Here is a 15,267-nt window from a genome sequence, read left to right on the forward strand (position 1 = left end):
CTCATTTTGCTCTTAGTCTGATTCTCTCCTGCTTCTAGTTTGGAAACCTGAAGCCAGCAATATAGGAAGATCCTGTAAATGTGCACACCCTCCACCCAAATAACAGATTTTAATTTCTGATTGCTTTTATAAACCAACTCAGAGCAAGACTACATATCAGTTGGAGTTCAGGACAGACACAGCCTTGGTCACCTTGATGGATGACCTTCTCAGGGAAAGGGGGGGGGGAAATCTGTCCCTGCTGGTAGTCCTTGATCTTTCAGCGGCCTTTGATATCATCAACCATAGTATTCTTCTGGAGCAGCTGCAGGGATGGGGACTGGAGTCCACTGTAATGCAGTGGTTCTCATCCTACCTCAGTAATAAGCTCCAGAAAGTAGAGATGAGGGCAGGTGCTTGGGTCCCTAGACAATCTCTTGTTGAGTTCCCCATGGCTTGGTCCTGTCGACTATATTATTTAGAGGAAATGGGGTGGGTTGTCACCAATATGTGGATGACAACCAGCTGTTCCTCTCAATTACATCTGCATTAGGTGAGGCAGCCCAAGTGTTGGATAACTTGGATCACTGGCTGGAGGTTGTCATGGACTGGATGAGGGTCAATAAATTGAAACTGAATCCCAAGAAGATGGAGAAGCTCTGTGTGCCAAGCCCCTGAGTCTGGGGAATCAAAGAACATTCACTGTGCTGGAAGGGGTGGCGTAGGAAGGAGCAGCAGTGGCGTAGGAGGTTAAGAGCTCGTGTATCTAATCTGGAGGAACCGGGTTTGATTCCCAGCTCTGCCACCTGAGCTGTGGAGGTTTATCTGGGGAATTCAGATTAGCCTGTACACTCCCACACACACCAGCTGGGTGACCTTGGGCTAGTCACAGCTTCTCTGAGCTCTTTCAGTCCCACCCACCTCACAGGGTGTTTGTTGTGAGGGTGGAAGGGCAAGGAGATTGTAAGCCCCTTTGAGTCTCCTGCAGGAGAGAAAGGGGGGATATAAATTCACATTCCTACTCCTACTCCTCCTTTACCTGAAAAGGACCAGGTGTAGGATGTGGGGATTCTTCTGGCTAGGTTGCTTTCTCTGGAATCCCAGGTGGAAGCAATGACCAAAAAGGAGGAGGAGTTTGGATTTATACCCCACCTTTCTCTCCTGAAAGGAGACTCACGGTGGCTTACAAGCTCCTTTCCCTTCCTCTCCCCACAACAGACACCTTGTGAGGTGGGTGGGACTGAAAGAGCTCAGAGAAGCTGTGACTAGCCCAAGGTCACCCAGCTGGTGTGTGTGGGAGTGTACAGGCTAATCTGAATTCCCCAGATAAACCTCCACAGCTCAGGTGGCAGAGCTGGGAATCAAACCCGGTTCCTCCAGATTAGATACACGAGCTCTTAACCTCAGGTGGGGCTGAGAGTGTTCCAAAGAACTGTGACTAGCCCAAGGTCACCCAGCAGGAATGTAGGAGTGCAGAATCACATTTGGTTCACCAGATAAGTCTCTGCCATTTAGGTGGAGGAGTGGGAAATCCAGATTAGGATCCACCTGCTCTTACTCACTACACCACGCTGGCTCCCATCAACACCTCCATCTGGTGCGACTCTTTTTCCAGGACAAGGATGACTTGGCCACAGTTATCTATGTTGTGGTAACCACCAGATTAGATTATTGTAATGTACTATATGTGAGGTTGCCTTTGAGGATAGTCTGGAAGCTTGAGCTAGTGCAGTATACGACAATTTGTCTTTTGACTGGTGTTTTGTATCAGGATCACATCACCCCAATTCTGAGGAGTCTGCATTGGCTTTCAATGCACTACCAGGTCCAATTCAAAGTGGTGGTATTAATCTATAAAGGCCTAAACAACTTCAGTCTTGGGTACTTGAGAGAGTGCATTCCCCCATGAGGTTCAGAGGTGACGAGGGTTGGAACAGCCTTCTCAATACTGGTCCCTGATCTGTCGAATGCCCTCTCACTAGAGGCCTACGAGGCTCTTCTGGAGATTTAGTACCTGGTGAAAACCAGCCTCTTCACCTGGGCATTCAGCTGATTCCCCAACTGGCATGGGGGTGGCCCCCATGTGCCTTGTACACTCCACTCACCCTTGGGGGAGGTTGTGGTGGGATTTTTAGAACCTGGAATGTTCTATGGTTTTAGGATTGTTTTTATAGTGGTACTGAATGGGATTTTATCATGCTTTTATTGTAACCCGCCCTGAGACTATTGTAAAGGGTGGGGAATAAATCGAAATAAGTTAATAATAATACATGTTACAAGAGACATGGAGCTGCTGCCTTCTCCGCATCCCTAACTTTTTCTTATTAAGTGTAGTTTAACATAACACACTACTCAGAATCACATAACTGGCTGTTGGGAGCAAAGTAATGCATTATGCAGTCACATGATGTGTCTTAACAAGTTGAAAGAGATGGCGCATACACACACAGTGACCATACATTCCAAAGTTAAGTTCCATCTTGAAAGTAAACTTAATCTTCTACTGTAACAGTCGTATTTTTTAATTATATGTTATTTTTCAATGAGAGCAACCATCGTGATGATTATTTCAGCTGAATAGTACAGATTTGGATAACTTGATGGGGAATTTCGAGGATAAAGATTTTACATTTCTTTTTGCAAAAACCAGATTAAAGACTTATGAGGAATGTCAGTTTTGCATTGGGCACAGTTTTCCTACATCTTATCTCCAGGATAGGTAGGTGAGTTGTTTGGATGCATGAGAGTGCACATCTTCAGAAGAGCCTTTTCATAATACCCACCCAGTTTGGAAAATCACCCAAACTATGAACAGAATGACGAGCTCAAGTGTGTATGTGTGTAAAGTACTGTCAAGTTGCAGCATACTTATGGCAACCTCAGCAAGGGGATTTCAAGACAGGCAAAAAACAGAGGATGCCATTGCCTTCCTTGGGTCTTCCTTCCAAGTACTAACGCTGCTTAGCTTCCAAGATGAACGCTGCCACCTTCCCTTCTGTTCCAATGTAGCATTCAGACTTTTTGATGAACCCACACACTGAGCTTCAGACTTTAAGACTAATTGTTTCAACTAACTGTCTCATATTGCTGAACATTTTTAGATGTTGCTCAGTCAGTAGAATTTTGGTTTATTCTGCAGTTTTTGCAGTCTGCAAATCCTTACACTACCATCTAAAGCACCACCCATGTATATTATCATTTGGATACAATTGCTCTACCCAGCTTTGATGCATATGCTCAAGTTTACATCCCAGTACAATAGATTTGCATGTCAATGCCATTTATTTTCAACAGATATCCAGCATAATTACTGTTGAGCTATGCAGTACAGTAAATGACATATTCTGATCTAAGAGTGAGGTGATCTAGATCAGGAACTGTCAAATACAAATGTGCAAGTCAGCAACTAATCAGACAACAGTGTACAGATAAGGATCCACAAGCTGATAGGGTAGTACAACCATAAAGCTGGCTAGCTAGCAACACTATGTTGGTGTGGTGTGTCGTTGTAGTGGGGGGTTTGTTTGTTGAAAGTTGGAGAGTGGAGTGAGAAGTGTAGAGAACATGAAAAGATAAAGCCTTTCTTAGTGAAAAAAACCTGTGCTGTGTGATTGCATTTCTTTCTTGCCTTACTCTTTCTTCTGGGCAACTGGTGGACAGCTTCCAGTGCGTTTATTGTGCTGCACAGACAGGTTATGGGCCCAGTCTCCCACCAGTTATTGCCCGTGAGTATCCTGAGTGTCTCCTGTGTGTGAGAAAACAAGTGTCCAGGATGGTTCATCAGTTGGCTAGTTTGCTGTTTGAGAGGCTCACTCCCAACAACTACTTGGCATGGTGTGTGAAGATGAAGTGCTACCTCGTGAGAGAGGACCTGTGGGATGTCATGGAGAACCCACCTGCTCAGTGGACTCCAGAGAGGAAGGTTGATGCCAAGACTAAAGCTTCCATAATGTTGGCTGTAGAGAACTCACAACTTATATATCTCAGGAATGCTGAGATCGCCAAGGCCTGCTGGACTGCATTACGTGAGCTCTATCAACAACAGACAGCTGGTTCCAAAGTCATTCTTACCAGATGGCTCTACAATTTAAAACTCCAAGGAGGTGAGAATGTGTCCAGTCACTTTAGTTAATTGACTGTTGTTCAAAACCTTGTAAAAATAGCAAACTAGAAAAAGTACACAACACTAAACAACTATATATAGAGCGAGCATCTATATAAAATTGATAATTTTATAGGCATCATATTTATCCATTATGTGTTCCTCAGTCATCACTGCAGTCAGAATAACTACTTTCCTTTAGTTCTGGCTCATCATACATTTGAGTTGATTTAGCATGCAGCTAACCTGCAGCATCTTCACTGAAATATCTGGTTTATTGGGTATAGGAGGACACTGTTTCCATAAAGGGGTAGGCATCTGCTCTATTTTTTTCCGTTGAAGCTGTTATAGATACCTTGTACTAGGACTACTGTAGATTTGCACCCTTTCAAACATCTCTCAGTTTCTTCTAAGATCACAGGGGAATCCCCATGGTCAAAAAATTGCATGATACTCACGGTAAAAGTCCCGGTTTGGGCAAGGTGTCCCCATGGCTTCAGTGCCCAACTCGGCTCCATCCCGGCCCTGGCATGCGCTCTCTCCCTTATCCCGCATTTTTTAAAAAACGGCAAGAAGGTACACCTTTTTGAAAAACGCAGGCCAAGGCCACATCGGTGGGAAGGCAGCAGAAAAACAGTATGGCTTATTTTCCCCACCCTAGGAGGCACACACCAATCACAGCACAATGGGCTGGGCACAGAGCACGCAAAGGGTGTTTTTTTGTTTTGTGCTGGTTGTGGCTTTGTAGGCATGAACCTGCAAAGAGAAGGAGAGCTAGCGCAGAGTGTGTGTACCAACGAAGCTGCACAGCCAAAAAGTTAGAAAATAGAACTTCCTATGTTTCTACGAAGCTATGCAAACAGAAATTAAAAAAAAAACTTCCTCAAGCAGAGGGGAGGGGCTGCAGGGCCACGTTCCCACCCCAACACAACAGCCAATCAGAAAGAGCCGCAGAGCAGATTGCGGGCTCGTGGAAATAGTTACAGTTTTTGATCCTGGGATTCATTTTGATCCCCTCAACAGATGCACGCTGTGGTGGGGAGGCACAGACTGGGATTAAAAGGTGTTGTATCTTATGGAACGGGGGAGGGGGGAACAAGGTTTATTTTCCTATTGGGGATTCACCCCACGTGTGTTTATAGTACACTGTAAGGCAGACATAGAAACTTCCAACCTAGATTGACCTATGGAGCTAACTGGTTCTTCCTGTTTTCAGGAGAAGTTGGCTATGCAGTGCTGATTGACCGCTGTCTGAAACAATAACAAAACTATTCTTCTTCTTCCTTCTCTCCCTATAGCAGTATTTCAGGTTTGTAAAACAGCACATACAACACACACACACACATATATACACACACCCTTCTTAAGGAACCAAATAAATTGTTGTCTGTGCTAAGTGCCTGGGTGAAAAAAAACGTGAAGAAAATCAGAAGCTTACCAGATGAATAGGGAAGGAGAATAAATTCACACTACACTTGGAGCCAGATCACTAGAAGAATGAAGGCAAGGGGTAGCAGAGCTCATACTGGCAGATTCCGCATGGGCCAGAAACAGTGGTGTGAAAACGGTGTGAAAACAGTATAAAATGGTTTAAATGGTGTACAATGGTTTACACTGTTTTCACACTACTGTTTTTGGCCCATGCAGAATCCGCCATTGCTGCAGAAAAACCCACACTTCAAAGATGTCTGCCTTCTCCTTTCAGAAATTAAAAAAATCACATATATATTGAAGCCTGGCACATGTCATACTAGGCCTACTCCTCAAAAGGTGAAGATGAGGTAACAAACTTGTGTGACAATGGTACCACTTCAAACTCTAAGTGCAAGTTTACATGACTAAATACTAGGAAAAAACACACTCACACCCTACACATAGAAGACTACAGTGATAGGGAGACAAGTAGGTTACAGCTCTTCATTTCTTCCTGGTGTCTAAGGTCCTTTCTGCAAGGGCCAATAAAAGTGAGGAAAAAGTAGGTTACATGAACCCGCCCTCACCTTGGCCACTTCGCATAGCTGGCTGTCCTATGGACAGCCAGTATGTTGGTCGGGGAGCACGCCTTCACATGAAGGCGCATCTTTTTTTCTTCCCTGCCTGACTTTTTTTCTTCCCTGCCAAGCGTAGGCAGGATTGACCCCCTGGGCCATGATACAGCCCGTTTCCCTTGCATGGTTCTGCAGATGGGAGCTGGGGAAGGGTTTTTCGAGAATCGCATTATGTGCAATTCTCTTGTTCAAATGCACCTCACAGCTAGGTGCATTAAAATAAAAGAATCGCACATAACACAATTATTGAAAAACCCAGATTGGGGGAGGGAGACACGGAGCAGATCAGCATTGGGATCAAGATCTGTGCAAAGTTCCCCTCCAACCCAGGTTTTTTACTGGGGTTATCCCAGTTTAATTGGCCTGTGAGGAAACAGCCTAACTTTCCATGTAAAGACATAATGTTTTGTATCAGAGTATGCAATCATATGTATTTTTAAGGAGATATAAACCTGCTGCCTTATCAGTAATTGGTGACCTTGGCCTTGGACTATAGGATTATTGCACATAAGAAGAGGTCTCAATTTTCTCTAGTCTCTCCATTTTTATAACTAATAATTAAAATATATATTCTTTATACATTATTAATTTCTACCATGTCCTTCCTCAGTTATCTTTTTTTCCAAAACCCTTTTCCATTTGAACTTGCTCTACAAATATCCTGTAGGAGGAAGGATAACTTGAACTACAATGTTCTATATGTGACCAAGCTGTAGATTTAAATAACGACACTATGGTATAAGCTGTTTTATTTTCAGTCTCCTTCCTAATAATTTTCAACAATGACCTTTTCTGTTGTTACAGAGTATTCAATGGATTTTCACCTTGAATTTCAAAAATGCTTTCCTTAGTCGTGATAGACAACTGAAGCTCAAGCATATAAGTGTTAGGATTTTTTGTTTAAACATGCATCAGTTTGACTGGACTTACATTGAATCACATCTGTGTCTCTCTTTTAGTGTTCCATTGCAATTATGCCTCTCTGAGAACTTTGGCAGCATCTGCACTTTGTCACCTGACTTCACACTGACTGCCAATAACGTATGAATTGTAGTCAACAGAACATGACTCCATATTAATTCTTGAGGGAGCTTACTATTTCTATTGTGAAAACTGTTCAAACCCACTGTATATAAATGTGTGTAAAATGCAGTCAAGTTATGGCAACCCAGTAGTGTTTGAAAGGCAAGAGCCCAACAGGGTGGTTTGCCATTGTCTTCCTTTGCATAATGACTCTGGCATTCCCTGGTGATCTCCCATCCAAGTACTAGCCAGAACTGCTCCTGCTTAGCTTCTGAGATCTGATGTAATCAGACTAGCCTAGGTCATCTATATTTCACTAATTCTTGATATTTCACTAATTCTCTATATTTCACTAATTCTTGATATACAAAACATTTACACTGCAGCATCATACTCAATAGAATTGATAGAAATAAATAATATAAGAAATCACAATAACAATACAAGATTTTCCCAACAAACATTTTCAAGACCTTTAGGAAGATACTTTCCTTCAAAGTACCGAGTCTGAGAAAAAGTACAACTGATTTCATTTCAGTTACAGAAGTTTTATTGTACGTCTGACGAATATTTAATTTCTTCTGGAAACCAACCGTAGTTGCCAGAGATGAGATTAAAGAATAAGTGTGCTTTCCTCTCTCTTTCTCTCAAACTTTAAATTGCCTTTTTGTCAGAAATCCCTATCTCACTGCAGAAATGCCTGCATGGTCAGTTTGTATCTGAGTGATGTACTTCTTGCAGCTCAATTTGCAACAAGATTTATTACACTTATGCAGTTCTCTTCCTCCAAACAGCCTGGGAAGGTTTACATATGGCTCTCAAGCAGCCTCTTATTCAGGAAACCTACAAGCCAGACCAGACCTAATTGAGCTTTGGCACTGAAGGTGCATAAATGGCTCAGATAATTTCTGGAGGCACAGTGCGTAATATTCTCTGACTTCATAAGATGTAGCCATTCTTGTTCATCTCTTCTTGAATTTAAAAGACTTTGCCTTTGCTATAGGGCATTCCACATACAAGAGGAACTCATACTAGACTTGTTCATAATACCAAGGCATCAGACAAGGACATAGGTAAGGGGGGGGTTCCTCGGGTTCAGACCCCCCACTGCATGTCTGAAGCTCCGCCCCCACCCCCCGTTTGTGGGTTTTTGTATTTTTAAAGTGTTTTTTCAGTTTTTGGCCTACAGGGAGCGCAGTTTTTAGGCTAGCGGCACCACAATTTCAGGCTATCGTCAGGTGACACTCCTGATGATACCAGCCAAGTTTGGTGAAGTTTGGTTCAGGGGGTACAAAGTTATGGACTCCCAAAGTAGGTGCCTCCATCCCCCATTGTTTCCAATGGAAACTAATAGTAGATGGGTCTACCCTTTTGAGGGTCCATATCTTTGGACCCCCTGAATAAAACTTCACTAAACCTAGGCGGTATCATCAGGATAGTCTGATGCTGATACCCCCCCCAGTTTGGTGAAGGTTGGTCCAGGGGGTACAAAGTTATGGACTCCCAAAGTAGGTGCCTCCATCCCCCATTGTTTCCAATGGAAGCTAATAGGAGATGGGGGCTACACCTTTGAGGGTCCAGAACTTTGGACACCCTGAACCAAACTTCACCAAACCTGGCAGGTATCATCAGGAGAGTCTCCTAAAGATACCCGGAAAGTTTGGTGCTGCTAGCTTAACAATTGTACCCCTGACAGCAGGCACCCCCCAGAACTTCCCCAGATTCTCTTTTTAAATCCACCCCCTTCGGCATGGATTTAAAGGGAGAATCTGAGGTACCCAGTTTAAACATTGAAAGTGATCTTGTTTCAGGGTGGGGGATAATCCACCCCAAAACAGCATCACTTTCAATATTGTTTTATCTGGGGACCTCAGATTCTCCCTTTAGGGTGGATTCAAAAGGAGAATCTGGGCTCCCAAATTTAAATACCATTGAAAGTGATGCTGTTTGAGGGTGGATTCCAGCATCACAGCAGTCGCCCATGGGGGAGGGTGCGCAAACCTCACATTTTGCACTGAGCTCCATTTTCCCTAGCTACCCCTCTGCCTGGAGGGGAGAGAGAAGGGACTGTGGGCTGCCAGCTGGGAGGCCAGCCGGTGGGGGAGGCGGGTCACGGGAGTCTGCCATCCCTTGCCTCGGAGAGCTGCTTTTATAAGCACTTAGGCTGGGGGTGGGGCTTGGGAGGCTTGGCCATGCCCCAGAGGCAGGTGGGGGCGTGGCCTCACCCCAACCCCCCCCTAAAAAATCTATACCTACGTCACTGCATCAGGAGGCACAATTTATATACTTGCACCTTTTTCTTTACATTAAAATAGTATATATGGAAAAGATGGCTGGCAGGATCAACAGAACAGCATGTGAGAGATTTTTCACTCTCTGGAGAAGTACTTCAAAATAATTATACATATGTTTGTTTAGTATGCCATAAGTACACTATACATAATTTACGGAGGACTTTCCCACTGACTCAAGCAACACATTGTGATACAGTGGCAAAACTGCAACAGGGCAGGGGGAGGCGCCGCGCCCCGGGCACACACCATTAGCATCACGTGGGGGCAGAAAATCGCCTCTAGACCCTCCTCCCCAGGGGTGGGGTGTGGGTGTGGCGTGGGCAGACAGGGGTAGGGTGGGGAAGGCACGAGCGGGTCGTGCTCAGCCACAGTTCTCTCTCCCTCTGACCCTGTTATGATATTAACCTAAAACCCTTGCCAGGTTCTGTGAGATGAATCAGTGACTCAAGTGAACAAGGTCAACCACATTCTAAAGCAGTCACTAATAAGCATTATAGCAATAGACTGAAACTGAACATTTACAATTATTTAAGTACTATGCATTAGATTATTTAGTCTTATCCTCATTTGCATCATTAAGTACATATAGACATTACATCTGAAACTTCACGTTAGTTGTATGACAGGGACAACAACTTAATCTTTAATAGAATGGAGCAACTATTCCTGATTCTATATATATATCTGACTACATTCAACAGTTGATTAATAAAAAGTTATGTGAAATCACATAAAGATTCTCTCTCTCACTGGTGCATACAGATCTCCATCTCCATTTTCCAGTAGGCTCCTAGAAAATCTGGCTAGATCTTTAGTTTGGCAAAATCACCTCAATTTGCTATAAACAAAATAATTTCCTGCATACAATGAAGGTTATCACTGGAAAGAATAAATTAGGCAGAATGCATTCTTATATTAATAAATACTCCAGGATGCAAGAAAAGTTTAACTGCTTACCACCTCTGAAGGACTGTATGGGCTCCTTTCCCCAGGATGAAGAGAACGGGGTGAAAGGTGATTGTGAAATGCTGCATTCAGATATGGAAGTTGTGCTTTTGAAAGATCCAAACCCCAGCATCTCTCTTTCTTGGTTTGGGGATGAAGGGTCTGTTCCTAGGGCAGTCTGAAGCATAGGGTGTTCTGACGAATTTGCTAGCAGCTCCTTCAAGATGTTTATTGGTGAGATGGTGAGTTCCCAGTTGGTGATCCCAAAATCCCTCAGATGAGCCCTAGCATGGCTGGACAGCCCTGCCCGTGTGTCAAAACCAGCTCCACAAAATTCACATCTCATTAAACTGAAAGTACTTGGATCAAAATTTGCAACTGCAGAAAAAGAAAACAAAATCGGTTTTACTGAGCAGTATCTGAAACCAAGAACAACTTAAGGCAACTCCAGTTAGAACATATTATTTAAAAACACACATAGATACCACAACTAGACATTGTAAGGATGCTGTAAGAATATATAATGGAACATACATACCCATCTTCAAAAAATAAGAAGTATTAGAAAAATTGGAAAAATTATAAATTGAATACATACTACCTTTTTTCTTCTTCTTTTGGAAGGAAAATTTTTGCTCTATAGCTTTCACTTCTTCTGCAGAGATGAAGTGACGGACATTGTAGCTCACACCCACCCTGTTCAGGTGGCCCCGCACGTGATTGGCTAGGCCAATCCCATTGTGGAACCTGTCAGGACAGTATGGGCATTTCCTCTCCTCATTCTTCAGCACTGATGAATCTGCATCCAGAAGATCATCCAGTTCTAGAGATCCTTCAAAAGGGGAGTCTAACATGAAGACATCTAAGGGAAGAGACTCATCCATTCCAAACTCTGGGGAAGGAGGTAATGCCTTTTTCTTGAAAATCTTTATTGTGGGTTGCTTCATCTTTCTGGGATAAAGGTTAAGTTCCTCAAGAAGAACCACAGGAAGCATTTGACGTAACTGATGCTGCTGCCCTGCCGATGCTACAGTATAGTCTGTTGCTTTCAAAATGCCCCTAAAAGTTCTTTTCAGGTCCAAGGCAGCCTGAGGAATAGCCACGGGCCTGAAGTATCTATTTTCTGCTAATTCTATTTCTGTAGCTAAAGGGAATTCTTCCATGCCTCCATCATTTATGGGTAGCCATTTGTGTTGGAGTTCTTCCAGACCACCTGGATGGCTTTTCCCCTTGCCTGTGCTTTTCTTCCTCATTTGTTTCCAGGCATAAGGAGGTTTTGCTGAGGTAAGAGGTGACAATCCCAAGATCTTGTGTGAAGAGCTATAGGGAGCTCGTTTCCTCGCCCGAAATCCTGGCCTTGGGGTGTCTTTTTTATTAGTGCTATTGCTTTTATCAAGTTTCTGGTGGTCCACTGTAAAGCCATGGAGTGATTCATAGTGGGTCATGGATTCAGACTGGGGTTGGGGATACAGTCTTTCTGCTTTGCCCACATAATCAGTTTCTGAAAACTGACCAGACGTGGCAGGGCTATAGGCATCCCTACTAGTTCCAGGCTGATTCATATCTGTGTCAGAAATCTCAGTGTTCCAAGTCAAGTGGGAATGAGCATATTTCATATGTTCTTTTAAAACATTTTCATTGGGGGCAGGGAAACTGCAAAGCATGCAGGTACTAAGACCTTTGTTGCTACTGTGTGCATGTATTGTTTGAGGTTCAAGCTCATTTGGCCTGAAGGGTCTATATATGCTGTGCATAGAGCTGACCCGTGGATCACTACCACCAGAACTTGAAAACACGTTTACATTCTTCAAACCTCGATCCTTCCTTTCCCTGACATGCATCTTTGCATGCTGGACAAACACCTTAGAGGAGTTGGTTCCAAACACACATTTGGGACACTGTAGCCTGGCATCACGGCCTTCATCTGGGAATTCATTAAGCTTCTGAATTTCCTCCATGATTTTCTCTCTTGACTCCTGATGGAGTCTCCTGTGCTGCTCTAGAGAACCAGTGTCCCCAAAAGCCCATCCACACTCATTACATGTGAATTGACACTGACCTCCAATGCCCTCTCTGTCCTGATCCATCCCTAATCCCCTGTTGTGCTGAATCATGTGATCCATCAAATGTTCTTTCTTTTTAAAATAAATGCTGCATTCAATGCAAGTGTATACAGTAGAATTGTCCTCCTGGACTTGATCATCTTTTCCCTGCTTGTCCAGTAAAGCATTGCCCAAGTAGGAACTTGCCTCATCATAAGCGCTACAGGAAGGAGGTTCTACAGACCTCAGAGGAACATGGTCCATAGAGTCTCTCACATTAACAGTCCAAGAATGTTTGCGGACAGCAAGGTCCATGGGTGTCTGAAGACCTGATTTCTGTAATGTCCATTCAGCAGCATTAAGATAACTTATTTCACCTAAATCAGAGTCCACTGCCTGTCCCTTCCTGGGGGAACGTGAACCTTCAGCAGTCTTTGTTTTGCTCATGTGAGGATTAAACATTTTTCTAAACACTGGCAAAGTCAACAAAGAAGCTTCTCGTGCAGACTGTTCTCTAACAGAAAAGTTTGTAGCTACATCTGCTGGTTTATTTATGTTTCTATAGAGAGGCCCAAGTCCCTCATTGTGCTCAGGAAGCCAGTCACACCTCTGAATGCTCTTCTTTTCCAATTCGTGTTTTTTGTTTAAGTGCTCTTTGCTGAAGGCTTCTAACTGCTTTGGTTCATTGCTGTGGTATCTTTCTTCCCCCAAAACAGTCTGAGCTCCAGCATGTGGTGGAGAAGTTTCCACTGCTGCCTGGCTAGACTCTAAGTGCTCAAGTTCACCTTCCAGCTCATCAGTATTCATTTGCACAGCTTTTACAATGTTCAGTTCTACTGCTGAATCAGGCTCCTTTGAGTAGGAAGGATTTTTCCACTGATCTTCCTTAGAGATTGTGGAATCCTTCAAATTAGGGAGCCTTTCTAAAGTGCTTTCTTCTTTGGAGACACTACCCATTGTCTCCCGGGTAGAGCAGTCCCACAAGACTGTCGTGCTTCTTTGATCTGCCGATCTTCTTGAATCTGCTTTAAAACACCTTTTCTTGAATTTTAAGCGATCTTCTGTCTTGGTACTGAAAAAAACAACCAACACATATTGGATAAAGGATATACATGGAATTCTTGCAGTAAAATATACACAAATTTATAATCATGGTCTTTGCAGATACCTATGTCTCACAGTTGGGTCCATGCATCTTACTTAACCCTCCTTCTGCTGCCATATGAAAAATGGATATACCTGCCATTAGGAACAGACCATACTTGTTCATGCCTCCCTATACACTTCCATCAGATATAAATGTCAGCTTTCCTTGACAGACCCAGCTATCCCTAGGCCAACTTTCTAGCCATGCAAAGTTTTGTCAAGTTATACTTCTGTGGCCTTTCATGGATTTCACGAACAACTCATCTCTGCTTTTCTCCAATTCCCCAACAGTGACCTTCCTCTTTGGTGCCAACTCATTCCACTTGTATTATTGAAAAGTCATAATATTTTAAACCTATTTTAAACACTATATATTTTTGGCAGTATTAGGTACAGAAATAGCTATATAACTAAGAGTCTGATAAGGGCTGTAGTATCCATGTGGACACAAACCACATGTAACAGTGGTTAAAATGAGGATGGGAATTAAAAGAGACTGAGCAGAAAAGCTGGTAGAATCCAGTCCATTATTTCTATTCTGCTTTCTGGTTTTCTTGTACAAAAGCACATAGCACATTAAGAGATACACATTTTGTCATAAATAGGTCTGTATTTGTGCTGTTCCTTCTTCTTGACCATTGACCCGTCTCTCCTCCATCACTATAACTTTTGAAAAACTGGATTTGCCCAATTGCGCCCATGCAACCTTTCATTTTAGATTCTTGATTCCTGGATGTTAACTTCTTTCAGCAAGGTACATATGATGTAGAGCCAGAAATACTTTTTATTATGTAAAATTATGTGAACTATCTTTTGTGATGTATTAGGATGTAATTAATCAACCAAGCCACATCCATTCATGAATCTTCTGGAACTGCTTCAGCTAAACCTTTACAGATGTGTAATTACTTGTACTCCTAGTCTTTGATTACAGTTCCATTCACCACAAGGTTTCCTAGGTAGACTGTCAGATGGGGTAAATATTAACTCCATTTAGTTCTGTCTTCTCTTTTATGGCTGATATAATATATATGAAGCATTCTGAATACTCAACACACACGGTATACTTTGTAAATATTACAATATTACTTTTAAAGTATTTATTGCTAAGTGTTAGTACATTTCAAAATGTATCACAAATTAAGGTGGTGTCAAAGGAGATGTGCTACTAAAATACTTTATAACAATACTATGTGCCATCAAGACATAACCAACTCATGGTGGCTTCAGGACCATGGAGTTTCAAGGCAAAAGACTAACAGAGGTAGTTGACCATTGCCTTCCTCGGCACAGCAACCACCATCTTCCTTGTTTGTCTCCCATCCAAGTATTTAATCATGGCCAGGCCTGTGTAGCTTTGAAGCTCTGATGGCGCTGGGCTACACTGGGCTATCAGGATGCACAAAACACTTTAGCTAGCTCTAAAAGTTATCACAGGATATGATGTCATTCTACTGAAATGACCAGGAAGTTTTACTCACTGGAGGAAATTTGCAAATGGAAAGGTTTTTTTCACCTTATTCCAGTGGTGGTGAACCTATGAAACGGGTGCCAAGGGTGGCACTCAGAGCCCTCTTTGTGGGCACGCGCAAACAGAGTGTCCCCCACACACACATACATCTAGGCTGGCCTGGGCTGCTGGGCTCAATTATTAGCATTAAACCTAAGACCTAGTTTTGGGGAAGCAG

The 15,267-nt window shown here is 43.0% G+C and overlaps 1 protein-coding gene across 10 annotated transcripts in view; it reads right to left on the reverse strand.

Moving 5' to 3' along the window:
- WIZ (WIZ zinc finger) overlaps nucleotides 1-15,267 on the reverse strand; it is an 86,324-nt gene that overhangs the window by 16,534 nt on the left and 54,523 nt on the right. For 8 of the 10 annotated variants that reach the window (XM_048488468.1, XM_048488470.1, XM_048488467.1 and 5 more), the window contains 2 exons: nucleotides 10,990-13,505; nucleotides 10,404-10,769 (listed from right to left, as the gene is read on the reverse strand). In XM_048488468.1, the coding sequence (XP_048344425.1) occupies nucleotides 10,404-10,769; nucleotides 10,990-13,390 (2,767 nt within the window). In that variant the 5' untranslated portion in view covers nucleotides 13,391-13,505. The remainder of the gene's footprint in view (nucleotides 1-10,403; nucleotides 10,770-10,989; nucleotides 13,506-15,267) is intronic. The other 2 variants (XM_048488471.1, XM_048488463.1) reach the window with 2 other exon arrangements.

This window comes from Sphaerodactylus townsendi, linkage group LG03, assembly GCF_021028975.2.
Source record: "Sphaerodactylus townsendi isolate TG3544 linkage group LG03, MPM_Stown_v2.3, whole genome shotgun sequence".
NCBI classification, from domain to species: Eukaryota; Metazoa; Chordata; class Lepidosauria; order Squamata; family Sphaerodactylidae; genus Sphaerodactylus; species Sphaerodactylus townsendi.